General features: G+C 53.8%; 1 protein-coding gene and 1 non-coding gene across 7 annotated transcripts in view; both read left to right on the top strand.

The window, feature by feature from the left end:
* Nucleotides 1-5,716: 5,716 nt before the first annotated feature.
* The window catches only part of Tjp3 (tight junction protein 3), a 28,421-nt gene continuing 7,207 nt past the window's right edge, over nt 5,717-26,930 (top strand). Inside the window, exons 1-14 of one of the 6 annotated variants that reach the window (XM_023716868.1) lie at nt 5,717-5,930; nt 16,716-16,775; nt 16,863-16,972; nt 17,989-18,091; nt 18,273-18,624; nt 19,842-19,945; nt 20,911-21,070; nt 21,264-21,381; nt 21,904-21,962; nt 22,253-22,319; nt 22,558-22,714; nt 23,033-23,141; nt 23,301-23,538; nt 24,767-24,978. In XM_023716868.1, the coding sequence (XP_023572636.1) occupies nt 16,728-16,775; nt 16,863-16,972; nt 17,989-18,091; nt 18,273-18,624; nt 19,842-19,945; nt 20,911-21,070; nt 21,264-21,381; nt 21,904-21,962; nt 22,253-22,319; nt 22,558-22,714; nt 23,033-23,141; nt 23,301-23,538; nt 24,767-24,978 (1,837 nt within the window). In that variant the 5' untranslated portion in view covers nt 5,717-5,930; nt 16,716-16,727. Of the gene's footprint in view, nt 5,931-6,219; nt 6,310-13,944; nt 14,118-14,939; nt 15,105-16,715; nt 16,776-16,862; nt 16,973-17,988; nt 18,092-18,272; nt 18,625-19,841; nt 19,946-20,910; nt 21,071-21,263; nt 21,382-21,903; nt 21,963-22,252; nt 22,320-22,557; nt 22,715-23,032; nt 23,142-23,300; nt 23,539-24,766; nt 24,979-26,930 lie in introns of those variants that run through there. The other 5 variants (XM_023716864.1, XM_023716867.1, XM_004632708.2 and 2 more) reach the window with 5 other exon arrangements.
* On the top strand, nt 26,332-26,443 carry LOC111817175. Its single transcript, XR_002821435.1, has one exon. It is a non-coding gene; the product is annotated as a U6 spliceosomal RNA (small nuclear RNA).

Genomic DNA, 26,930 nt, shown 5'->3' with positions numbered 1-26,930 from the left:
TTTTTTTGGTGGAACCGGGAATTGAACTCAGGCTCTTGCGCTTGCCAGGGGAGCGCTTATTCCATTGAGCCATCTCCCTGGCCCTTAAATTAATTTTAAATTTTGTTTTATTTCTTTGGTACAGGGTCTTGCTACACAGCTCAGACTCCCAGTGATCCTCCTGTCTCATCCTCCCCAGTGCTGGGATTATAGGTGTGTGCCACCATGTCAGGTTTTGGTGTGGCTGGTTCAGCACACCCTGGGTTCGGGGCCAGCACAGCATGCAGTACCAGGGATCAAACACGGGTCCTTGCGCTTGCCAGCTCATAAATATTAAGTAGTAAATGTTTATATTTTACTTGTATTATACCTCCCACTATAGTATATTATTTATATAATTATATTTATCTGCATGACTAATATAAATATGAATAAGTAAATAAATATATGATATGGAGCCGGTGAGATAGGTCAGCGGACTAAGAGGCTGCCTAGGCAAGCGCAGGCACCGGGGTTCGATCCCTGGCACCACATGCCACGCCGGCCCCGCCCCCAGGCCTGCCGAGCCGCCACCAAGTCTGGGTGTGGCGGCGCATGTGTGTAATCCGGGGCTGGAGAGACAGAAAACCAAAGGATCAGGAGGAGTCCGAGCTGTGTCACATGACCCTGTACGAAATAGTAAATAAATAAAGTATAACAAGAATAGGGGCTGGGGAGATGACTGGGGCCGGGGAGATGGCTCAGTGGAATAAGCGCTTCCCAGGAAAGCTCAAGGGCTTGAGTTCAATCCCCAGTTCCGCAGAAAAAAAAAACAAACACAAGAATATATAACAAAATATGAATATAAATGTAACAAGCACAAGTATAAATATTGCATGTTATTTATGTTGTATGTTCATATTATTCACATAAGTTTCCACATATATGAATCATATAAATATAATAAAAGCATGTGCATGTGTGTATTGTGTATAGCATATTTATATGTACGTGTACTTATTTTACATTTGCTATACATATTTGTATATTTACATGTTAACTAAATAATAAATGTAATTCATATACATATCAATGACAAATGTAATACAACAACACATCAGTTGTACTTTATTAAATCCGGTTCGTGTAGCATATGCAATAATATGAAATAAATATCAATATTAAACAAAATTGAGCCAGGATGTAGCTCAGCAGCACAGTGCCTGCCTCACAAGTGTGAGGCTGTAAGTTTGATTCCTGGTACCAAAAAGTAAAATTAGTGTGTTGTCATTAGACTATAAATATAAATATAAATATATATACACACGTGTAGTGTGGGTGCCTAATGCACGTATTAATGTTCATTATAATAAATCATGAGTGATATATTATTAAGCACTAGGCTTAGTGTTTACAACTTTATTTGTGATGCCTCCCTAAGTTAGGGACTTTTTTTTTTTTTTTTTTTCCAGTATTGGGGACTGAACTCGGGCCCCTGTGTTTGCCGGGCAAGCCTTTTTTTTTTTTTTTTTTTTTTTTTTTTTTTTTTTGTGGAACCGGGGATTGAACTCAGGGCCTTGTGCTTGCCTGGGAAGCACTTATTCCACTGAGCCATCTCCCCAGCCCCTACTTTTTCTACTGAGCTATCTCCCCGGCCCAGTAAGGGACTTTTTGTGTGTGTATTTTTTGTTTGTTTGTTTTTGGTGGTACCAGGAATCGAACTCAGAACCTGTGCTTGCCAGGCAAGCACTTATTCCACTGAGCTATCTCCCAGGCCTTTTTGTGCTTTAAAAAAAAAAAAAATTGGGGCTGGAGAGATGGCTCAGTGGTCTAAAGCACCTACTTAGAACAAGCTTGGCAAAGCACAGGGACTGCGGTTCGATCCCCCAGAACCACATGCCAGCCAGCCCTGCCCCCTGGTGGGCTGAGCTGGCCACATACACACACAATAAATAAATGTAATAAATAAAAATAAATAAATAATTAAAAAAATATTTTAAAAAATTATATTATTTATTTATTTGGTATAGTGTCTCCCTACACAGCTCAAACTTGTAGTGATCCTCCTGTCTCAGCCTCTCCAGCTGTGGGATTACAGGTGTGTGCCACCACGCCTGATCTTGGTGGCCTGCTTGGTGCAGGCTGACTCTGCACTGTACAGGGGATTGAATAGCTCTTCCCAGCTCTTGTATGTGTTTTTATTTCTTTTTTAGTTTTTTTGTTTGTTTGTTTGTTTTTTAACCTACAGGGGATGTGGGAAGGGCCCAGCTCAGCCCACCCTGGGGGTGGGGCTGGTGACCTGTGGTGTTGGGGATCAAACCTCAATTCCTGCACACTTGCCTAAGCAGGCACTTTAGACCACTGAGCTATCTAGCCAGCCCCTACTAGGGATTTAACCCAGGACTACACACTGAGCTACATTCCAGGCCCTGTTTTGACTTTCTTTTTTTCTTTTTTAAATTAATTTTATTGAGAAACAAATAGCAATGAGACAGTTTCAAAACAGATTAGTAGGACAGTTACAATAATTAATGCATTGCATATTGTTGTCTTCATAGTGGTTATTCATAGTACAAGATGCAGACATGATATCCTGTCCAAACACTATTAGTACAAATCTTTCTTCTCATTGAATTAAGAGAAAGTAGCAGTCCTGTTTTGACTTTGAGGCAGGATCTCACCAAGTTCCCCAAGCTGAGCCTCTGGAGTGCCGGGATGGCGGGTGTGTGGGCCACCGCCCTGCTGTTCCTCATTGCTGATGTGTCCCCAGGACCTGACACCATGGTCAGCAGCTAGGAGACAGGAGAGCTAGAAAGTATCACCGGCCACAGTGCTGCCCCCAGCCTCTAGGCACAGGGCACGGAGCACAGAGGTCATCGGCCACCTGCTCCAGGGCCAGGCAAGGCTCAGAGCTGCAGGTGCCCCAGCCCTGGGTCTCATCCCAGCACCAGAAGCAAGAAATCCTCCCCTTCCTGGGCTCACGCGGGAGGTCTCTGAAGCGGGCCAGGGCCAGCCCCGTGTGCTCGGTTTGGAATGGTGACAACAGTCGTGATACATTGTGATGAACTTACTGCTGATGTACCTTGGGAGACTTGAATTCTCAGGACCTGGAAATTCGCAACAGCTACCGTAGCAATCCCAGTGGTCTGGGAGGTTAAGGCAGGAGGATTGAAAGTTCAAACCCGGCCTGGAAAACTTAGCCACTTAGCCAGACCTTGCCTCAAAATACAAATAAAAAAGCAGGGATGGAGGTCTGTGTGAAGGCCCTGGGTTCAACCACCAGTACCAAAAAAACAAAATAAAAAAAGAGTTCTTGGGGCCCGGGAGATGGCTCAGTAGAGTAAGTGCTTCCCTGGCAAGCCCAAGGGCCTGAGTTTAATCCCCAGTTCTGCCCCCCCCCAAAAAAAAAAAGAAAAAAAAGAAAGAAAGAAAGAAAGAAAGAAAAAGAAAGAGTTCTTTGCACATCTGCCTCAGCTATAGGCCCTGCTCCCCCACTGAGCTACAACCCATCCCTAAAATCAAGAAGGGGTTTGTTTTGCTCTGTGTTTACAATACAGGAGACTGAGCAAAGCTTTGCACTGAGGTCGGTCCTGAGCCTGCTCTGGACTCTCACGCTGCCCTGGAACATTCGGATGCCACCCAGGGTTTGTGAAGCACCAGCTCCCGTGACTCGGGAGGGGCAGGGGTCCGGTCATGGTGCCAGTTTTGAGAAGGAAGTAAATGAGAAAAAGCAAAACCACAACTGGAAGATCAACAGTTGGCATAACAGGTGTGATTTAGACATGCGGAAATAACAGTCAGAATAGCAGAGGAGGGGCTTAGGGTGCTGGGGCACAGCGGGGGGCGCTGTCACGCTTCTGGCTTTCTTAAACCCATGACTCAAGGCTTTAACATGCACCCATGAAAAAATAAAATAAAACCTTACAGCTGCTTAAAGTGATACACGCCTCTAATCCCAGCTATTCGGGAGGCTGAGGCAGGAAATTGCTAAATTTGAGCCCACTGTAGGCAATTTAAGGAGGTCCTGTTTCCAAATATTTTCAAAAAGAACTGTGGGTTGTGCTTGGTAGTGAACAACCCTGGACTCCTCCCGCTCAGTACTACAAAAACAAAACCCTGGCAGAGTGTGGCAGCACACGCCTGTCATCCAACAGTTGGGAGGCTGAGGCAGGAGGATCACTGGAGATTGAGGCCAGCTTGGGCTACATAGGGAGATACTGTCTCAACAAAAACAAAATAAAAAATAAACTAAAGCAAAAAGAATCTGGAAAAAGAAAAAAAAAAAAGCCGTGGGGTGGAGGGGCAGGACAGGATAGGCAGAGAATGATGAAAACAGATCAGAACTAGTGAGATGGCAGCTTTTTGTCCCTTCCCTTCCCTCCCTAGCCCTATTTCTTTCTTTCTTTCTTTTTTTTTAAATTTTATTTATTTATTTATTTGTGTGTGTGGCCAGCTCAGCCCACCAGGGGGCGGGGCTGGCTGGCATGTGGTGCTGGGGATTGAACCGCAGTGCCTGTGCTTTGCTGAGCTTGTTCTAAGTAGGTGCTTTAGACCACCGAGCCATCTCACCAGCCCTCTTTCTTTCTAAAAAAAAAAAAAAAAAAACATTTTTTGAAGCAGGCTTTTTAAAATTGCTTTTATTTTAGGGAAGGGCCTACAGGGTGTTCAGGGTCTCACAACTAGATCGGATTTGCAGTAATCCGCCTGTTTGCAGCCTCCCAAGAGCTGGGATTACAGGCGTGCACCACCACGCCCAGTCTCCCTAGCCCCATTTCAAAGAGGGAAAGACCAAGGTCGCCAAAGTTCAATCGGCTGCCTGGCTTCTGGCGCCCCTGGTGGCCACAGTCGCAATGACCGTCGGCCGGAAACCAGCCAACTGGCGGGGCTGGGCCTCCTCGGCGCTGCTCTTCCTGTTCCATTCAAGCTCTCTGCATCTGCCCCGTGCCAGTTCATTCAAGCCGAGAGGGTATGTGAACCCGCTTCGTACCTCGCAGGGCTCTAGCGGCCCATGGCGGATACAGAGGCTGACCTTAAAGAGCAAACAAAGCCAGCATAAGGTACTTTCTGGGGCTAAAGGCTTACCAGAGACCCAGGTGTGGCGTAGGCCTGTGATCCCAGCCCACAGAGGGGAGGCTGAGGCAGGAAGGCTGCTGCAGGTTGAGGCCAAGCCTCGACTAGATACCCAGTGAGCTTAAGGCCAACCTCAACTATGTAGTGAGACCCTGTCTCAAGTCAATGAATAAATATACAATGAACTTGAAAAATATTCGGACCCCCCCTTCCAGAATAAAAGACCCCATGGAGTAGGGGGACCAGCTCTGAAGGGCAGCACTATGGACACCCTGAATAACGTCAAATTTTCAGTCTTGGAAATGAGCCTAAGAAGCAGGAACTAGTGCCCACTTTCTATGGTTTTGTCTTCAGCAGCACCTAGGATGGAACCCAGGCCGCACGCGAGCGAGGCAAGCGCTCACCACCCAGCTGCACCCCAGAACTTCTTTCTGCCTTTGAGCCAGGGTGTCCCTAAGTGGCTGAATCACCCAGGCCAGCCTTGAACTCATGGCGATCCTCCTGCCTCAGCACCCCCCATGTCCCCCTGTGCACCACCACACCGACCTCTGTGCCTTCCCAGGCTGTGTCTGGGTGTCCCCAGCCTCTGGGCCAGCAGGGGTTAAGACCGGTGGCTCCCACGTGAAGTAATAGCACCTTGCGACAGAGACACACGCCCCGCGCTGGAGGCCACCCTCACGCCTGCCAGCCTGCCCGCCCACCGCTGCCTGTGCACATTTTCACAGGCCCCGCTCGGAGAGGGACCTGTTCACCTGTCGCTACCACGACAGAGAGCAAATTGGGCCAACAGGTCAGCCTGCTCGAGCTGCAGGTTGGGGTCCCCGTCCTGCTGCCTATGGGAGGCGGGGACCCAGGTCCTGGCTCCTCTTGCTTACCTGGAGTCCACGCACCCTGCTAGCCAGGTGAGTCGTTGGCCCCCAAAATTATTCCAATGGGGCTCCCCCCACTCGGGGCCTGGGGACCCCAGATGGCCTCACCCTCGGCTCCCGGGAAGCTGGAAGCTGCCCCCTGCGTGGGCAGGGACGTTGTCTCTGAGGACTCAACCAGCTTGGCGCAGCTGGCAGCTGCCCAGGATGCAGCCGGGCCTTGAAAGGGTCATTGTTGGCGCAGGTGGTAGGGGCGGGAGAAGGGGTTCGGGTTGCTCTCCGGCCCCCAAGTGGGCCAGCAGGGGGTGGCAGCAGACACAGTTGGCCTGCACTGGTTTGAGCCTCTGGGGTCTTTCTGGGGACCCCATGTTTCCAGAGGGTGGCACAGACTCGGAGGAAACCCGAGGAACTCCAGGTGAGATTTGCTTATCTTCAGCAGCAAAATCTCACAGCTGAGAAATGCGGAGGGGGTGCCTGCCACCCCAGGAGGGCAAGGGACCCTCCACTCTGGAGAGAGCACGGCTTCGGTGACGGGAGGCTTTTCTGGGTCATTGGCTCCCAGAGAGGACAAAGGCAGCTTCCCAGAGAGGCCAGTGTCCGATTGCATCTCAGGCCTCTGTCTAACCCCAAGAAAGGCCTCTGTGAGCAGTGGTGGGGGCACACACCTGTCTGCTCAGCACCTGGGAGGCTGAGGCAGGAGGGTCGCTGTGAGTTTCAAGGCCAGCTCGGCTACATAGGGAGACCCTGTCTCAGAAAACCAAAACAAAGGAAGGGGAGCAGCCCAGTGGCTGGGGGAGGGAGATGGCACCAAAGCCACCCTAGGGCACTGTGGCCTCGGGGTGCAAGTGTACTTGTGGGCAGCAGCCATGGTGGGAACTTCTCTGCTGTTGGAGAGGGACAGGTAGGTTGGCTGCTTTTCTGTCCGAGTCTGTTTGTGGCTTTGTCTGATTGGGACCCCAAGTCACTGTGTCACTGAACTGGGAAACAAGTAGATTCTAGGTCAGGCGGGGTCACAGTCAAGCGCCCCACCCAAAATCAGAATGCAGAGCACAAGGTGCTGTCCCACCCAGACTCTCTGTTCTGCATGGGATAAGCCCAGGGCTCAGAGAGGGGCATCCACTCCCTGGGGCTGCACAGCAACGGAGTGAGAATGTCAAACAGACTGGGGGTTTGGCAGGAAGGTCTGGAGGCCACCCGGGAGCAGCGCCTGGAGCAGCAGGCCAGGCTGGGCGTGCAGGAGAAAGTCCACCCAGCCACAGGCTTCCGGCCTCCTCCCGGGCTTGGCAGGGCGCCAGGGGGCCGAGTTGTGTAGGGCGGAGCCACCAGGTTCATGGCAGCCTGGGGGCGGGGAGCGCCTGATATTTGCACACTTGGGGCTCCACAATGAGCTGGGGAGACCCAGACCCTTCCTGCTGCTGTGGGCCCATGGGGGCTCGGGGGAACATGGACGAGAGAAAACCCCCGGGCGTGGGGGCATTCAGTGTTGTCACTCCAGAGCCTGAGGCAGGGGGATCTGAAGTTGGAGTCCAGCCTGGACAACTTAGCAAACCCTGTCTCAAATAAAAAATAAAAATGTCTGGGGATGTAGGTGAGTGGTGAGCTCTTGACTAGAGGGTGCGAGGAGGTCCTCTTGCACAAAGGGTCCTCTCCAGCCTCAAGGGGAGAGTGAGAGAGAGGCACTGTGGCCACACCCCAGCACTCTGGGAGGCTGAGGTAGGAGGATCTCAAATTGGATCTCAGCCTGAGCAACTTAGCAATTTATTTATTTTTTTTTTGCGAAACTGGGGATCGAACTCAGGCCCTTGTGCTTGCCAGGGAAGCACTTATTCTACTGAGTCATCTCCCCGGCCCCAAACTTAGCAATTTAAACTCTGTCTCAAAATCAAAAAGGCCAGGGTACAGCTCAGTGTAGAGGCCCTGGTTCTTCCCCTAACACCTTCCTTCCCCTGCAGAAAAGGCAGCATCAGCTCAACCACAAAGCAGGTAAGGCCTTGAGACACGCCCCCAAGGCAGGGGCCACGCAGAGATCTCCCGGTCCTGCAGGGCTTTGGAGAGCTGGGCAGAGTGACTGCGGACATCAGACAGGAACGGGGGCTGTCGGAAGGATGTTGGGGCTTGGGCTCTCCCACCAGCTGGGTATTCAGATGTGGGGTGTAGACCCCTTGAGCAGGCAGGGGGAAGGGTGGGGGTGGGGAAGGGGGTCCTAGGTCACCTGTTTTTCCTGCTGGGACCTCTGCTCCTGCCAGGGGACCCAGAGAGCTTTGTGGGGCACGTAGCCTGCACAGGGTCTGCGGCCACAGCTTCTGTGTGGGTGCCCAGCCCCCTGTATGCCACCCCAACACCCTCGGGCCTCAGAGCCTCTTCCCACCGACTCCTGCCTGGCTCTCACAGCTACACACTGGGCTGTTTTCCCACCCAATCTCTACACTCTTGCCTGCACACCCAAACCTCCCAGAGCTCCCTGAATCGGACACCCCCACCTAGCCATTAGCAAAACCCCGCAGCAGGACAGTCCCAAAGCACCACCTGGCCAGTCCAGTTCTCAGGGCATCCTGAGGAGGACAGGACAGGGCAGGGCAGGAAACACTAATGCGGTTGACATCACCATCTTGTATTAGTGTCCGTTTCTTTTCTTTCTTTCTTTTTTTTTTTTTTTTTTTGGAACCAGGGATTGAACTCAGGCCCTTACACTTGCCAGGGAAGCGCTTATTCCACTGAGCCATCTCCCTGACCCCTAAGTGTCCGTTTCTTAGTTTTCCTTCTTATATTGAGGTCTTAGATTGATTTTCTTTTTTTTTTTTTTTTTTTTTTTTTTTTTTTGGCAGGGCCCAGGGCTTTTTCACTGAGCTACATCTCCAGCCTTTTAATTTTTTTTATTTTTTGGGCCGAGGAGATGGCTCAGTAGAATAAGTGCTTGCCTGGCAAGCGCAAGGGCCTGAGTTCAATCCCTGGTTCTGCCAAAAACACAAACAAAATTTTTTTTTTATTTTTCTATTTTGAAACAGGGTCTTCCTAAGTCTTTAAGTTGCCCTAGATGGGCTTGAACTTGCAATGCTCCTGCCTCAGCCTCTCACGCAACAGGGGTGAGCAGCCAGCCCTACCACGCCCAGCTTGGTTTCTTTTTGACCAATATCCCCCCGGGAGCAATTGAAGATGCACAGGACTGGGAAAATTGAGGACGGAGTATGTGAGACTTCTCTGTATAGTTGCTACTCTGCAAAGTTAAAGGTATTCCCACATTTAAGACTGGGCATGGTGGTGCGCACCTGTAATCCCAGCACTTGGGAGGCTGTAAACTCAAAGATCACTACGAGTCTGATCTACCCAGTAAGACCCTGTAGACCCTGTCCTCAAAATAAATATAAATAAATAAATAAAAGTATTCCCAAGTTTATTAAGAATAAAATAGACTGCTAGGCAAGGTGGCCCATGCCTGTAACCCTAGCATTCAGGAGGCTGAGGCAGGAGGATCTCTGCGTTGGAGGACAGCCTGGGATACACAGTGATTTCAAGACCAGCCTGAACTACATAGTGAGCCTCTTTCAAAAAACCCAAAACATAGGCCAGGCGTGATGGTGCATGCCTGTAATCCCAGCACTTGGGAGGCTGAGGCAGGAAGATAGCCAAGAACTCAAGGCCAGCCTGACCTATATAGCGAGACTCTGTCCCAAAAAGAAAAACCAAACAAAAATAATAATAATGACATAACCTCCAAGCCAACAGCAATCTCTGGCCCAGCCTGGGCACCTTGGTGATTGAGGGAGACCCAATTTCAAAATAAAATAAATAGGGGCCCGGGAGATGGCTCAGTGGAATAAGCGCTTCCCTGACAAGCGCAAGGGCCTGAGTTCAATCCCTGGTTCCACCAATAAATAAATAAATAAATAAATAAATAAATAGGGCTGAGACTAATTTGGTGCAAAGACCTTGGACTTCAGCCCCTATACCACAAAATAAATAACCATGTAAATGAATAATAAATAAAATAATCTTACCAAGCACAGCAGCGTATATCTGGGACACAAGCACTCTGGGAGGCTGAGGCGGGAGGATCACCAGTTCCAGCCCAGTCTGGGCAACTGAGTGACTTAGTTAGACCCTGTCTCAGAATAAAAACTAAACGAGCAGGAGCGCCTCAGTGCGGAGGCCCTGGGTTCATCCCCCTGTGAGGCAGCAGAGCAAAAGAGAAAGAAGGGCCAGCGGGCTGGCGGCCCTGGGGCTGGGCTCCCTGCCTGTCCCACATTCTGTCCCTTGCTGAACTCGGTTTTCAGGGGTTTGCAGGAGCCCTTGCTTCTCCAAGCTCAGCCTCCCTTTCTCAGTCTGTCCTTCCCACAGAGGCCACCAGGGGGCGCCGCGAGCGAAGAGCCCGGTTCTCCCTCTGCCCTCTGCCCTCAGTCCCCCAGGGCTCCCACCTCCCTGAAGCCGAAGCCCAGGTCCCCCTTGCAGCCCGCAGGGCCCTGCGCTGACGCCCATTCCCTCCCGACCTTCCCTGCGCCCGCTCTGTCCCTCCTCCCTCTGCTTCAGCCACGCCAGCTTCTCACGGCTCCAGCACCTCACTGGGTTCTGTCCTGCCCCAGGGCCTTTGCACAGCTCTGCAGAACTGCCTCCAGCCTGTCAGCCCCCCTCTTGCCTTCTTTAGCTTTGAGGGCTCCCTTTCACCCAGGGTCACCCCTAATAATATTCATCCCCTGGGTCACCCCCTCAGGAGCCTCTCCCAAGCTAGGGGCTTCAGGGAATTCAGTGTGTGCTTCTGTGGGGGAAGGGGATGAGCCAGGGTGTCACTCTGTAGCCCAGGCTGGCCTTAAACTTGTGATCTTCCAGCCTCGGCCTCCCGAGTGCCAGGATCACAGGCGTATGGCTCCACGCCCTGCTGCTTGTTTGCCTGTGTGACTGTCCCGCTCGGACCAGTGCTCCTGCTGGGGCGGGGCTGTCTCTCTCCTTAGGGTCCGTTCTTCACAGTCAGCAGCCCTGGCAAGGCATGTAGTGGGTGCTCAATAAATACCAAAGGAGCAGGCCAGCGCAGGCTCCTCGGACATTCTCGGGTTCTGGTCAGACCTGTTTGGCCACTGATCTGACCCGAGCCTTCCCCTGGAGGAGCAAATCAGCCTCTGGCAGAGACCCCCGGCCGGGCAGGCGGGCCCCTGGCCCCCTGGGCCTCCACTCCTCAGGGCCATTAAGAAGGGGCCACAGCCCCTTTCCCCTCAGCCCACCCCACGCTGTCCCCTCCTCACAGACCCTGGCCTGTGGCTTCTGTGATCTGATCCCCTGGATTTGGCCTCCTGCAGGTGTTTGAAGTACTTTGTTGATCGAAATCTTGATTGTGCGGTGGAACCAAGGTGATCTCGATGTGGGATAAAAGGCAGATTTTTACAGTGAGCTGGAGGGCGGGAGCAGTGGGGAAGCGAAGGACGGCGCCAGCCACACCTGCCACCCCATCACCCAGTGGCTGAGGCAGGAGGATTGCGGACAGCACTGGAGGCCAGCTTGAGTTACGTGAGCCCTTTTCTCATCAAAACAAAAACAAAACAAAAACCAAGGGTGGCCAGATAGCTCAGCAGGTTAAAGAGCCTGCTTTGGCAGACTCAGAAACCGGGGTTCAACCCCCGGCGTGCTGGCCCAGACCCTGGGAGCCCTGAGACAGCAAATGACATTGGGCTTGGTGGCGCGCACTTGTAATTCCAGCACTTGGGAGGCTGAAAACCGGAGGATCACTACAAGTCCAATCTGTGTAGCGAGACCCTGTAGACTCTACTAAATACATAAAAATAAATAAATAAATAAACCAGCCAGGCCTCCTCTAAAGGCCTGGATCTGAGATGATGGTACTGTGTACTGGGGGCCACTGAGGGTTCTTGAGAAGGATGTAGATAAGTGAAAGCAGATGGCAGGCGGCCTGAGGAAGACAAGGGGTCCTGGGACTGGTGCTTCCCTTCCTATGTCAGAGGGGCTTAGAGTGGGCTCGCAGCAGGGCGCTTTGAGAGACCTGTCCGCGGGGCGTTTCTGAGCATCGCAGGCTATGAGCTGCAGCCCCCACATCACCCGCCCCACAGCAGGGAAGAAGAGTGCTGAGCAACAGCAGGCAGAGCAGGGCCCATAAACGCTCCCCGACAGGACCAGCAGCCCCAGCCACTGTGCCCTGCATGTGCGGGGGTTTATGCGCCCTGTGAGTCATTATAACAAACACACAGCTAGCTAATAAAGCTCAACTAGCCGGGTGTGGTGGCACACGCCTGTGATCCCAGCACTCAGAAGGCTGAGGCAAGAGGACTGTTGCAAGTTCCAGATCACCCTAGACTACACAAGTGAGCTCAAGGCCAGCCTGAACTGTGTAGTGAGACCCTGTCTCAAAGACAAAAATAAAATAAAATAATTAAAACATCTAATCAAGCAAGGTGCGTTGGTGCACACCTGTCACCCCAGCATGGGGGAGGCTGAGGCAGGAGGATCAATGCAAGTTCAATGCCAGCCTGGACTACATAGTGAGACCTAGACTCAAAGGGGGGGGGTGGGGAGATAGCTTAGCAACATAAGCACCTGCCTGGCAAGTGTAAGGTCCTGAGTTCGATCCCTTGTACCCACCCCCCCAAATATATATATATATAGTGAAGGTTTTCGAAGCATCTGACACAAAAAAATCACTCAACCCTTGGAGGCAGGTACAATTAGTATCAATTGGTATCACCATTTACATGTGGGGAAACTGAGGCACGGAGCCTGTCTGTGGTTTGCAGAAAGTCATACAGCAGAAATAGGGCAGCATATCAGAGCAGTGATTTTTTTTTTCTTTCTTTCTTTTTTTTTTTTGGCGGAACCGGGGATTGAACTCAGTCCCTTGTGCTTGCCAGGGAAGCGCTTATTCCACTGAGCCATCTCCCCGGCCCCAAGAGCAATGACTTCTTCTGGACCCCTTTTAATCTTCCCCACTATTCTGCGATGGAGGTTTTATTTCCCCAACTAGAGGTGCAAAGAAGCGGTGCACTATGCAGGCTGGTCTTGAACTCGTGGTGATCCTCCTGCCTCAGGCTCCCCAGTGCTGCAAAGACTGGAATACACCACCACATTTTGGGGGGTATGGGGGATTGAACTCAAGACACTGCGCTTATCAGAAAGGCATTTACTCTACTGAGTTATCTCCCCAACCCATTTTCCCCCCTGGAACCGGGGATTGAACTCAGTCCCTTGTGCTTGCCACACAAGTGCTTATTCTACTGAGCTCTCTCCCGGGTCCTCCAGTATCTTTAAAAAAACAAACAAACAAAAAAAAAAAAAAAAAAAAAAAAACACAATAACAAAAAAAAAAAAAACAACGGGAATGAGTTGTGGGTGGAGCCTACAGCCAGCCGCCCACCCATCCCCAGGTAGAAGTCCAACCTAGGACTGGGAGGGTGAGGCTGGGCTGCAAAGAATGATTGACTTTTGCCCCCAGGAGCCTGGAAACAATGTCCTCCAGCCCTGCCCACCGTGCCTTTCCCAGCCAGGGCCCGCTCTGGCGGGGTGGAGACTGAATGCAAAACTTTGTGCCTGTGTTCCTGTCTCTGGCCGCTGGATCTCAGTTTCCCCTCTGTGAAATGGAGTTGCAACCTTCTGAAGATGTGCCAGTCAGTCCCCGTCCATCTTTCTTTGGTTCTTTCTTGACACAGGGTCTCTCTCTCAGGGTCTCTCTCTCTCTAGCTCAGGCTGGCCTTTAGCTTACTTTGTAGCACAGGGTGGTCTCGAACTCGCTACGAGTGCTGGGATTACAAGCGTACGCCACCACGTCCGGTGAGGACCAGTGATAACTGGCACTTAACAAAATGTGTAGGTGGAAGGGAAATCTTCGCTAGCCCCTTGCTCCGTTCCGAGCGCGCTTACAATCCGCGCCAGGTCTTCCTCGAAGCTTGGCCACCACCGCGCAGCACCTCTAGTCGCGGGCCAGGCTCGGCGGTGTGGAAAACGTGGCTGGGATTTGAGTCCCAGAACTGGAGCCCGCGATGGAGGCCGCGGGAGCGAGGCCGGGCTGGCCGCTTCCCGGAGGCGTGTCCCACCGGGGCGGAGCGCGCAGGGGGCCTGGACGAGGAAAAGGAGCAGGTGCGGCCGGGAGCAGCGGAGCGGGCCGGAGGCGGGCGAAAGCGGGGCTCCCAGCCCCCCAACTCTGGGGTGGGGCCCAGTTGACTGTTTGCAGGTCCCCCGCGGGCAGGGGCTGCTCGAGAGCCCCCGGGGTGGACCATGGCGGTGAGATTCCAGGCGAGTAGCTCGTGGCGGGCAGGACAGGGAGAAGGTAGGAAGCGGGGTTGGGAGTCGCACCCAGGACCTCAGGACACCCGGTACCTACACGGCAGATGGGTAAAATGAGACCCGGAGGTGTGAGGTGGTCAGCCCGAGGTACACGGGGAGGCGTGTCCCCATTCCTCCAAATCTGGCTCCTTTATAGCGCAGATCTGGGTTCAGATACCGCTGTGCCTTACGCTGCGCTTCTTGGAGCCGCGCCTCACCCTCTCTGTAGCTTATCTGTACAATGGGTCCTCATCAACCCAAAGCCAGACACAGGCGCAGCCTGGCAGGTGGCCTTGCGGCTGACTACATCGGCCCGGGGCTCTCCTCGGTGCCTCACCCGGGGAACGCGCGGCGACTTTATCTGCGGTCTGAGTTCACTTTGGCGAGCGCAGTGAGACTCAAGACAAACGACCGCTGTTTATATATCGGGTGGCGACTGCACATAGAGCTGCCACCTGGTGTGGGGGTGGGGGGGGCTGAAGCCCTAATTTTGCACATGGGCAAAGGAATCTAGGTGGAGTGGGGTGGGGCAAAGATGGTCCATTTTTGCTTGGGACCCCAGAGGGATAAACTGAGGCAGGGGCTGAGCCCTGGGCCACCGGCTCCGAGCTGTAGGGCTTGGCGCTCTGGCTTCCCGCCGCCGCCGCCAACCCTCGGGGCCTTTGTCCTGCAGATGGGCGGGGCGGGGAGGGGGCTCGGGAGCCTCGTGCCCTTGCTGGGCTGAGTGACACGGCCCGCCCGCCCTCCCTTCGGGGCGGTTCCCAGAGGTGTTTGTGTCGCGCAGGTGGCAGGAGGCGGGCACAAATCTCCCCCGAAACTCACCTTGACCGAGGCGGGGATCTAGAGACACCTGCTCCGCCCTCCCCCGCCACCCGCGAGCGCCTCTGCCCAAGCTGTCCCGGTGCCTGGTCGGGATGGCAGTCCCAGCCCCGCCCTCCAGCAGCCCCAGACTGAGGAGTAAGTAGGGGAGCCTGAGCTGGAATGAGGCTCCTGGGACCCAATAATCAGTATTGGCCAAGGGCAAGGATGCAGCTTGTGTAGAAGTTGAGGAGTCGATTTCTGGGGAAAGAGACAGTAGCTCTGGGGCTGTGGAGGATGAATAGGAGTTTGCCAAGGAGTTCAGGACAGCATGACAGCTGGCCAGAGAGCCAGGACCTGAGTGGCAGGAGACAGCTATACAGAATATCAAGGAGGGTGTCCCTAGCACAGCCAGGGCAGCATTTTGAGGGAAACAGCCAACCAGCTGGGTTAATCTCTGGGGCACTGGGGAGCCCCTGAGGGTTTTAGACAAAGCCCTTGGTATCCAGGGTGATAAGTCACACAAGCAGGGACAAGCTGGGGCAGCCACCTGCCTCCCTCCTCCCCAAGGTGCCCTGGTCCCCTGAGGACTTTTCCTAAAGTCCAGCCAGGAAATCAAAATTCTGTGTGTGTGTGTGTGTTGGCGGCGGAGAGGGACTGCATTTAATCATGTAAAGTATAACATCCAAGGAAGGAAAAGATTCTACTTGGAAGCCAAACGCAATGGTCCACACCTCAGCCCAGCACTCTGGAAGGCTGAGGTAGGAGGATCCCAAGTTCAAGCCCAGGCTGGGCAACTTAGGGACTTAGGGAAACACTGCCTCAAAATAAAAAATAAAAAGGTAGGGGACATAACAGGGGAGGGAGCTGCCAGGTCTGCCTCTGTTGGTTCTGTTGATTGGTGGGTATGTGTCTCCCATCCTTATTTCTCCATCTGGAGTATGGGGGTGGTGGATTGCCCCTCCAGTTAAATAAGTTCCCATATTTATTTTTTGTGTTTTTGAGACAGGGTGTTGCTAGGCAGTTCAGGCTGGCCTTGAGCTCACTTTGTAGCCCAGGCTGGTCTTGAATGCTTAGCGATTCTCCTGCCTCAAGAGATACTATGGGCACCAAAGAGACCCTTGCTCACCCACTCCCTTGGCAAATAACTATGGGATCCCTGCTGGAACCCCATGGGGCCTAAGCCAGTGACTGGCTGTGGATGAGACAGATACAGATCTCTCATAATCCGGCCAGTATCCTGGGCTCACGTTTTGTGAAGGAACACAAAGCCAGAATAGCAGATGTTGGTCAGGGATGACCTGACCTGAGAAGTGGGGTGTGGACAGACATCTCCAAAGGTGGTGGGGAACCTGGGCAGAGCAATTCAAGTGGTGGGCACAGCCGTGCAAAGGCCCTGGGGCAGCACAGAGCCTGGTGTGTTGCCTGCAGGAGCTACAAGGAGCCTGGGTGGCTGGAGCAGGGGGAGGGGAATATAGGGAGCAGGGGAGGCAGGGAGGGGACAGCGGCCCTGCAGGGCCCTGCTGGCTGTGGGAAGACCTGGGCTTTGGCTCCAGGGAGGTGGGGGGCAGAGGAGGACACAGCACCCTGGGATGGCTGCTGTAGGAGAACAGGCTGTGGGCTGGGGATGGGCACTGGGGCCCAGGGTGGCGGTGGCTGAGCTGGTTCAGGTTGGCGGTGCTGGGAGCCAGGGTGTCCCCAGGGCACAGAGTGGTCCCTGATGAGACCCCTCCTGGGCCAGGCCTGATGCCCCCTTCCCTGTTCCCCCAGCAGGTGGCAGACATGGAGGAGGTGACCATTTGGGAGCAACACACGGCCACCCTCTCCAAGGTGAGCAGGGCCTACCCAGGTGCCCAAGGTGCCCTCGCACCTTTGTCCACACAGATGCTGATACCCTTGTGTGTCCTTGTCACTCAGGACCCGCGCCGAGGCTTCGGCATCGCCATCTCGGGAGGCCGGGCTGGGCCCAGTGGCTCCGTGGTGGTGTCTGATGTGGTTCCTGGAGGCCCAGCTGAGGGCCATCTGAGGTGAGCGCCAGGTCACCCCAAGGTGGGGCAGGTGCCATCAACCCCACACAGGGCTGCTGCTGTGCTGTCCCCAAGGGGCTTCCTGGTCTGTCCTGGCCCCCATGGCCCCGGGGCTCTCCTGGAAGACAAAGCACCAGAAAGCTGTCTTTTGGCAGAGGGTTAGGAGCTGCTGTGTTCTGAGCCTTTGGGGACTGGGATTCCTGGAAATGGGAGGAAAATGGTCCTGGGGCCACACACACACACACACACACACACACACACACACACACACACAGAAAAGCAGAAGGAACTGGGAAGAAAGCCCAGTGGCTTGGTGCCTGCCTGCGATCTCAGCACTCGGGCTGAGGCGGGAGGATGGCGCGAGTTTGAGGCCGGCCTGGGCGACACAGCGCGTTCAAGTCCCGCCTCCACTGCCTGGAACATAGAGAAGCCACAGAGAACACCAGGTCCTGGTGAAGGCAGCATGTCCCGGAATTGGTTGGGCCTGAGAGCTCAGTAAGACCTTCTGCCCCAAACAGAGAAGAGATGGGGGACTGGGGCATCAGGCAGGAGGACCCCAGGAAACCCTGGGGGTTAAAGTTCTCTGGTAGTCTAGCATCTTGGCAGGCTGAGTTCTTGAAGTATCTGATGTAAACTCCGGAGGACCTGCGAAATTCCTGCCCTCCCTGCCTCCTCCCTTCCCTGTTTGTGGATGGCAGCCGAGCAGGCTTCTGCTGGCAGACAGGTGGGGGTGGGAGAATCGGGCCAGCTTGGAGATTTACAGTGCAGAGCAAGCCCCTGTCCCCCCAAAATAACTGGGAAAAAGAGCAAAAAGACACCAGCTGCCCTCGCACCTTGCCTTGTGTTAGGCCGGATTCCACAGCTGGCCCCACTGCGTGGCTGATGTGACAGCCTTGAAGGATGGGGGGACCCTGGCATGCTTGGGGTGTATTGAAGGCCCAGTAGGGACCATGGGGAAAGTGGGCTACCAGGTGGTGCCGCCCAGAGGGGCCCTGCCTGAGCACCTCCTCCCTCAGGCCGGGGGACCACATGGTCATGGTGAACGGGGTCTCCGTGGAGAACATGACATCGGCCTTCGCTATTCAGCTTCTGAAGACCTGCACCAAGATGGCCAATATCGTGAGTGGGTAGGGAGGTGGCCCTGCTTGGCGCAGTCCTGTTGTTCCACAGCAGTGGCGCACACCTGTGATCCCAGCACTCTGGGAGGCTGAGGCAGGAGGATCTCAAGGTCAAACCTCCCCTTGCTCAGGGCACCTGCTCTGGCTTCCACCCTGGCTGAACCCCCTGTCTGACTCCACAGACGGTGAAGCGGCCCCGGAAGGTCCAGCTGCCAGCCACCAAGCCGGGCGCCCCCAGCCTAGGCCGCCAGGAATCGGACAAGGAGGATGCTTGGCAGCAGCAGGAGGAGGCCGAGCATGGCCAGGGCTATGAGGGGGACTCGTCCAGTGGCTCGGGCCAGTCAGGCGGGGAGCGGTCCCGCCGGCCAAGGGCAGCGCGCTGGGGTCGGGCCAGCAGCCAGGGCCGCAGGAGTCCAGGGGGTGCGTCGGAGGCCAACGGACTGGCCCTGGTGTCAGGCTATAAGCGGCTGCCCCGGCAAGATGTGGGCATGAAGCCCCTGAAGTCAGTGCTCGTGAAGCGGCGGAACAGCGAAGGTGACAACAGTGGCCTGGGGCAGGTGGTGGGCAGGGCACCAGGGAGCACCAAGGCCACTGGTCCCCTATTGCATGTGGTCTGCACGTGGTCCTGGGCTAGAGCCCCCTGATTCTCTGTCTCCGTCACTTAAAACAGCAGAAGAGACTGTAGACAGCTGAGTGAGCGGCACACCCTAGTCATCCCAGCTGCTCAGGAAGCTAAGGCAGGAAGATTGCAAGCTTGAGCCCAGCCTAGGCAACTTAGTGAAACCCTGTCTCAAAGTTTAAAGAAAAATGTTTTTGGGCTGGGGAGATGGCTTAGTGGAATAAGCGCTTCCCCGGCAAGCGCAAGGGTCTGAGTTCAATCCCCAGTTCTGCCAAAAAAAAAAAAAAAAAAAAAGAAAAATGTTTTTAGGGCCACCCAAAATTAAAGTGCCTGCAAGCAGGCTCAGGAGCCAGGGTCCGATCCCTGGGCCTGCCGTGCCAGCCCCGCACCCGAGACACACTGAGACATCAATTGAGACTGAGTGTGGTGGTGCACACCTGTAATCCCAACTCTTGGGAGGCTGTAAACAGATGGATCACTATGAGTCTGATCTAAGCAGTGAGGCCATGAACACCTTGTAGACCCTTCCCTAAAATACAGGGAAAAAGAAAGAAAGAAAGAAAGAAAGAAAGAAAGAAAGAAAGAAAGAAAGAAAGAAAGAAAGAAAGAAAGAAAGAATATTTTTAAAAGAAAAGCGGGACCGGGGAGATGGCTCAGTAGAATAAGCGCTTGCCTGGCAAGCACAAGGCCCTGAGTTCAATCCTTGTTTCCTCAAAAAAATTAAAGTAAATAAAGAAAAGAAAAGGCCTGGTGGGGCCAGGGAGATGGCCCAGTGGAATAAGCGCTTCCCTGACAAGCGCAAGGGCCTGAGTTCAATCCCCGGTTCCACAAAAAAGAAAAAAAAAGAAGAAGAAGAAAAGAAAAGGCCTGGGGGAAAAAAGGGAACTATCCAGGCGTGGTAGCACAATCCTGTGCACCCAGCACTCAGGAGGCTGAGGCAGGAGGATGGCCACAAGTCCCAGACCAGCGTGGGCTACATAGTGAGATCTTGACTCACAAAAATAAAAGGGCTGGGGTGTAGCTCAGCACTCCCAGGTACTGGGGGAACCCCGATGATGTCATCAGCTGGTGGGCTGAGGGCCCGGTCCTCTAGCCTTCAGAGCCCTGCCTTCGTTGCCCTCTGCCCCTACAGAGTTTGGGGTCAAACTGGGCAGTCAGATCTTCATCAAGCACATCACAGACTCTGGCCTGGCCGCCCGGCACCGTGGGCTGCAGGAAGGGGACCTCATTCTTCAGGTGACCTGGGCTTCCTGCCCTGTGGGTGACTGAGTCTGGGGTGGACAGTGCAGCTGAGGCCTCCAAGCCAGGCCTTGGTCACTTTGGAGATGGTTAGGCAAGAGCTTCCCTTTTTCTGTGTCTTGTGAAGAATTCATTGCTGAATGTCAGTTTCTGGGATTGGCAGTTTCTAGTGTCCCCGGGCTTTGCTGTGCTTGCAAGTCCTGTGTCTAGCTGGTACATTGCCGCTCCTTGGACCTGCTAGGGGTGGGAGGCACAGGGCCTGAGGCTCAAGGTCTCCCCTAAAAGTCTGTTACAGGGGCTGAGGAGATGGTTCAGTGGAATAAGCGCTTCCCTGGCAAGCGCAAGGGCCTGAGTTCAATCCCTGGTTCCGCAAAAAAAAACCCAAAAAACTAAAAGTCTGTTGCAGTAGTTTCTAGTATTTGGCTTCCAAAGCATGCCCGGCTGATTGTTCCTAATGTCTCCTTGGATTTCTCTGTTTCTAGTAACCCCAAGAAATAGTCTGTTGCTAGTAGTTTAGGGCAAACTAGAAACAGAGAATTTAGTGGGGGCATTAGAAGCTCATAATCCCTGGAGTGATTGAAAGGAGACTCTCAAGGGAAGATGTTAAAAATGGCGTGAGATGTCCTTTCCCGAAATTTAGGGTTCTAGTCTGCCTCCAGATGTCTGTTTCTAGCACCTCCTAGAAATTCTGTTCCTTGTACTTATAAGTGGCCACTTCTTCAATTAGAATTGCTTCTAAAACCACTCTCATTTTTCCTTGCTGTTCCCCGTCCCTCGAAGAGGATTGTTTCTAGAGTTCTGGGGACAGTCTGTTCTGGGTGCCACCCCTCTCCACAGCATGAATACACTTTTCACATTTGGAGTGGCTGTTTTTAGTAACCTCTGGAGATTGTCTGCAGTCTAGCCACCAAGATAGCTGTTTCTAGTATCCCCATCTCTCACTCCTCCCTGGTCCCTTTCAGGTCAATGGGGTATCCAGCCAGAATTTGTCGCTCAGTGATACCCGGAAGCTAATAGAGAAGTCGGAAGGGAAGCTGACCCTGCTCGTGCTGAGGGACCAAAGCCAGTTCCTGGTGAACATCCCGCCAGCCGTCAGTGACAGTGACAGCTCTCTCCTGGAGGGTGAGGGACCCAGGCGGGCTTAGAGGGTGACAGGAACTTACCCTACAGCCGAACAGCAGCCCTGCTGCGCTTCCCAGGCCAAGTCTAAGGGAGGCTCTGGCTGCCCCAGGCCCTGCACATGGGGCCTTGATGCCCCCCTAGGCAGCAGGACCTTGCTGGCCAGGTGAGGAGGCTGATCTCTCCCCTCCCCCAGACATCTCAGACCTCAACTCGGAGATGTCACAGGCACCGCCTTCACATGTCCCACCACCACCCAGGCACCGACGGCGGCGGCGGAGCCCTGAAGAAGCCAGCGAGACAGACTCCCCTGGGTGCGTACCCCGAGGGAGAGGCCTGGGAGTGCAGAGGTCCCTGCTCACCAGGGTGGGTGAACCCCACTCAGCCTCAGATGCCACTACTCACTGTACCCTTGCTTGGGGACATGGAGTGTGCCAGTCTCAAGTCTCCTTTTTTTTTTTTTTTTTCTGAAGTACTGAGGATGGAACCCAGGGCCTTTGTACTGAGCTATATCCCCAGCCCTTGTTAAGTTGCTAAGTTGACCAGGCTGGGTTTAAAGTTCGAGATCCTCCTGCTTTAGCCTCTTGAGTAGCTGGGATCACAAGTGTGTACCACTGTGCCTAATTAAAGTGTTTTCTCTCTCTCCCTCTCTCTCTCTCTCTTGAGGCAGGGTCTTGCTATGTAGCCCAGGCTGGCCTCACTCATAGCGATCCTCCTGCCTCAGCCTCCTGGTGCTAGGATTACAGGCATGCAACACTACATCTGGCCTGAAGTACCTTTTAGAAATCTCCCCTCCAAATCTAACTTTGCCTCACCTCAAATCTGTTCCCCACCAGGGGGAGCCCCGAGCCCAGGCGCGAAAGGTCCAACAATTCTAGAACTATCTCAGAACCTGGTGAGTGCTGGGACGAGTTTGTCTAATCTGGCTGGTGAGGCTATGCCAGGTGGAGGGCTCAGGGCGGCATGAATGAGACCAAGGTGCAGCTGGGCGTGGGTGTGGCGGTGGCTGCCTCTGGGGAGGCTGAAGCAGGTGGATGGCTGTGATTTTCAGGACAACCTGGGCTACATAAGGAGATTCTGTCTCAAAAGAAAATCCTACAAACCAACAGAGGTGGGGGAGATGTTGGAAAGGGCAGAACACCCCAAGCAAGGCCTGAGAGGCCTGAGAGCTGATTTGTCTTTCAGACTCTCCCCGTGGAAGCAACAGTGACATTTACAGGGTCCCCAGCCGCCAGAGCCTGGAGGCCCGCGGGTGTGTCCCAGTCCCTTCTCTGGGCTCACAGCCGGCCTGTCCTCCTTTACCGCCCCCTTCCCTCCCCACCTTCATCCCTCCTCCGTCACCCCCCCCCCCAATTTAACATACCACCTCATGTCCCCGGGGTCGAATGCCACCACCCTGGAGGCTGTTTGGGAAACCGAGGTTCCTCGGAGGGACAGGGCTTTGCCCAGGGTGCCGACCTCCTGTGGCCTGACCCGTCTTCCTCCCACAGGTACAGCCCTGACACGCGTGTAGTCCGATTCCCCAAGGGTGCCAACATTGGGCTGCGGCTGGCTGGGGGCAATGACGTGGGCATCTTCGTGTCTGGCGTGCAGCCTGGCAGCCCGGCTGAAGGGCAGGGCATCCAGGAGGGGGACCAGATCCTGCAGGTGACACGGCGTGGGTGGCAGATCAGGCTTGAATTAGAGATTCTCTAGCCTCAGCTGCCCACTGTGCTGGGATGACAGGCGTGCGCCACTGCACCTGGCAAGGCTATCCAGTCTGACATAGTGTGGTCCCAGCTGCTGTGCCCCAAAGGAAACCTTTGTGTTTCAGGGACACCCAGCATCCTGCAGCCCAGGGGGTGACCCGAGGTCCCTAAGCTGGCCGGGTTGCAGTCGGGCTGGGCTCCGCCCACAGTGGGCGGGGTCTCCTTGCGCACAGCCGCAGGTGCCGGCCTGGCCTCCTCATGCACCCGTTCCTGGCAGGTGAATGACACGCCCTTCCGCAGTCTCACGAGAGAGGAGGCTGTGCAGTTCCTGCTGGCGCTGCCACCTGGGGAGGACGTGGAGCTAGTCACGCAGCGCAAGCAGGACAGTGAGTCACGTGCTGGTCCCCTAGGCCGCTGGTGGGGGGACCCCTGGCCCTGATGAGGAGAGGAGGAGATGCAGGAGGAGGAAGAGATGGAGGGGGAGGAGATGGAGGACGAATAAGGGGTGGGAGCAAGGCCCGGACCCTCATGGGGCCCCCTGGCAGTCTTCAGGAAGATGGTGCAATCGCGAGTGGGCGACTCCTTCTACATCCGCACGCACTTCGAGCTGGAGCCGAGCCCACCCTCGGGCCTGGGCTTCACGCGCGGCGATGTCTTCCACGTGGTGGACACGCTGTACCCGGGCCCTGCGCACGGCCTCGCCCGGGGCAGCCTCTGGCTGGCAGCTCGCGTAGGCCGCGACTTCCGGGAGCAGGAGCGGGGCGTCATCCCGAACCAGACCAGGTGAGCCCGGGGGCCCCAGTCTCCCTGGTGGGATCCGCCATCCTATCTGTACCTAGTGATGACAGTGATCCGTCAGTCGGTCCCTAAATTTAGCAGCTTTAAATGACAGGTTGTTTTGTTTTGTTTGTTGGCACTGGAGATGGAACACAGTGGCTACATCCCCATCTGTTGTTGTTGTTTTTTTTGTTTTTTTGGTTTTTTTTTTGTATTTTAGGGAAGGGTCTACAGGGTGTTCAGGGTCTCACCACTAGATCAGACTCATAATAATCCACCTGTTTACAGCCTCCCAAGTGCTGGGATTACAAGTGTGCACCACCACGCCCAGTCTCAATTGCCATCTCACGCTGCCATGGGAACAGGCCAGCAGGGCAGGCCCAGGAATTGAATCCCCAGCCCCTGTGCCTGCTTGCAGGCACTTTAATCCGCTGAGCTATTTGGCACCCCCCCATCTGTTTTTATTTTTATTTTTAATTTTGAGACAGGTCTAAGTCCCTAAATTGCCCAGGCTGGGATCCAACTTGCAATCTTCCTGCCTCAGCTTCCCAGAGTGCTGGGTTGACAGGTGGATGCCACCAAGCCTGGCTTTATCTCTGGTCTGTAGCTCAGAAGTCCTGAAGTCCAGGCTTGAGCAGCCAGGCTGCCCCTCTGGAGGCTCTGGGGAGAACCAGGGTCCCTGTCCCAGTGCTGCATTTTCGGCCTCTGCTGAACTCCCCTCTTTCCTTGTGCCCTCCCGGGGGACCCTGGGAGACACTGGGCCCCAGGTGGTCCAGGATGGCCCGGTCAGGGTCCTCCCCATGATCCCATCCCAGAATCGCTTGTACCTTTAAGGTGACAGGGCCTAAGCATTGGGATGTGACTTTTTCTTTTCTTTAGGTACTGGGGATTGAACCCAGGGCCTTCACACCAAGCACCCCCCAGTCTCACTAAATTAAGTTGCCAAAGCTGGGCTTGAACTCATGATCCTCCTGCTTCAGACTCCTGCGTGCTGGGATTACAAACCTGCACTACCAGGCCTGGTTATTTTCGGTTTTGAGACAGGGTTTCACTATGTAGTTCAGGCAGGCCTTGAACTCACTATATAGCTTAGGCTGCCTTCAAACTCACAGTGATTCTCTTGCCTCAGCTTCCCAAGTGCTGGGATTGCAGGCGTGCGCCACTATGCCAGGCCATCTAGGGACCTTCATGGGGGTCTCATAACTCATGTCGCCCTCTTCCTGCTCCTGCCCAGGGCCGAGCAGCTGGCCAGTCTGGAGGCTGCACAGCGGGCCATGGGCCTCGGGCCTGGGTCATCCTCTGGCTCCAGTGCCCGTGCGGAGTTCTGGCGCCTGCGGGGCCTTCGTCGAGGAGCCAAGAAAACGAGCCAGCACAGCCGGGAGGACCTGTCAGTGCTGACCAGGCAGGGCCACTACCCGCCCTATGAGCGTGTGGTGCTGCGTGAAGGTGGGTAGGCACCTGCTGCCGGCCCCCCGGGCCTGGCCTGTTCCCTCTCCTGGCCGGAGACGCCTGCCTGGGTTTCCCTAGCAGCACTGGGAGACAGAAAGGGCTTGGTTTCTCAGTTGGGCATGTTGGTGCACACCTGCAATCCCAGCACTCCGGAGGCTGAGGCAGAAGGTCACCATGAGTTCGAGGCCTCCTTGGGCTACATAGTGACACCCTGTCTCACAAAGACCAAAACGAAACAAATGAAAACCCACTCTATTTCCAACAGGCGAGAGTGCAAGGCATATTATGAGGTGGCCCACAGTATCCACCCAGCCAGCCACCTACACCTCTGCTGATGACAAATATTAATGAAAGAAAGAAAGAAAGAGAGAGAAACTGTCTGAGCCATGCCTGTGCCACAGATCTGTCATCCCAGCTGCTCAGGAGGCCAGGCAAGAGGATTGCAAGTTCAAGGCCAGCCTGGGCAGTTTAGTGAGACCCTGTGTCAAAAACTAAACAACAAAAAAGGGAGGTCCTTGGTTCTAGCTCCACAAAAGAAAAGAGAGACTGGGCGTGGTGGCACATGCCTGTAATCCCAGCTCTTAGGAGGCTATAAACAGGCGGATCACTATGAGTCTGATCTAGTAGTGAGACCCTGAACACCCTGTAGACCCTTCTCTCAAAAATACAAAAAAAAAAAAAAAAAAAAAGAAAAACGTTTCATTAATAATTCATACATATATATAATATATATATATATATATATATATATAATATAGGATGCTACTATATATTTTGAATATAGGATGCTATATTTTTTTTTGGTCAGTTTGAGACAGGACCTTGCTATGCAGCTCAGGCTGGCCTTGAGCTCAGGTTAGTCTAGAACTTGAAATGATCCTCCTGCCTCAGACTCCTGAGTGCTGGGATTACAGGCGTGTGCCACCATGCCTGTCTTTACCACAATTTAAAATACAAAAACACAAAACTCACACAATGCTCATTTCTCCTGCCGAGGCCAGGGCAGGAGGAAGATCTCATCTGCAGTTGGAAGGGCAGGAGATTACGCTCTGGGGCTGCAAGGATTAAGGGCCAGGTATGCAGATCTTAGCCCTGAACTGAAGACCTGGGGGTGGCAGGTGGCCAGTGGCTTGGACTGACCACCAGGAAGCCCTCCAATAGCCTCTGTGGCTGCTACCCCAACATCCAGCAGGTGCAAGGTGTGCATCATTGTATCCGGCTAGTTTCTCTTTTATTTATTTTGTTTTGAAAGAGACAAAAAAAAAAAAAAATTCAAAACAAGACAATAGGAGGGTAACAATGGCTAACACATTTTTTATCTTTGTGTATTGTTATCTTTAAGCTAGTTACAGTTGCTCCTTCAGGCTCATATACTAAAAAAAATTGGAACAATATAGAAAAGATTAGCATGGCTCCTGTGCTCAGGGATGACACGCAAATTCGCGAAGTGTGTCGTATTTAAAAATGAGATGGCTCAGTGGAATAAGCGCTTCCTTGGCAAACACAAAGGCCTGAGTTCAATCCCCGGTTCCACCAAAAAAAAAAAAACAAACTGTAAAGCACGAGGGTAAGATTTACCACCTCAAGCATTTTGGGGCTGGGGAGGTAGCTCAGTAGAATAAGCGCTTGCCTGGCAAGCACAAGGGCCTGAGTTCAATCCCTGGTTCCACCAAAAAAAATGAGGGCCAGCCAGATAGCTCAGCAGATTGAAGCACCTGCTTAGACAGACATAGGAGCTGGGGTTCAATCCCGGCCTGCTGTGCCAGCCCCACCCCGGGGAACACTGAGACATCAAGTGAGACTGGGCGTGGTGGCACATGCCTGTAATTCCAGTGCTTGGGAGGCTGAGAACAGGAGGATCACTACGAGTCCTAGCTGTGTAGTGAGACCCTGTACTAAATACATAAAAATTAAAAATAAAATTAATAAAACTCTACTCAACCTTACTG

The sequence above is a fragment of the Octodon degus genome, unplaced genomic scaffold (genome assembly GCF_000260255.1).
Source record: "Octodon degus isolate 3935 unplaced genomic scaffold, OctDeg1.0 scaffold00050, whole genome shotgun sequence".
NCBI classification, from domain to species: domain Eukaryota; kingdom Metazoa; phylum Chordata; class Mammalia; order Rodentia; family Octodontidae; genus Octodon; species Octodon degus.
This window is presented reverse-complemented; position numbering and strand designations above follow the sequence as displayed.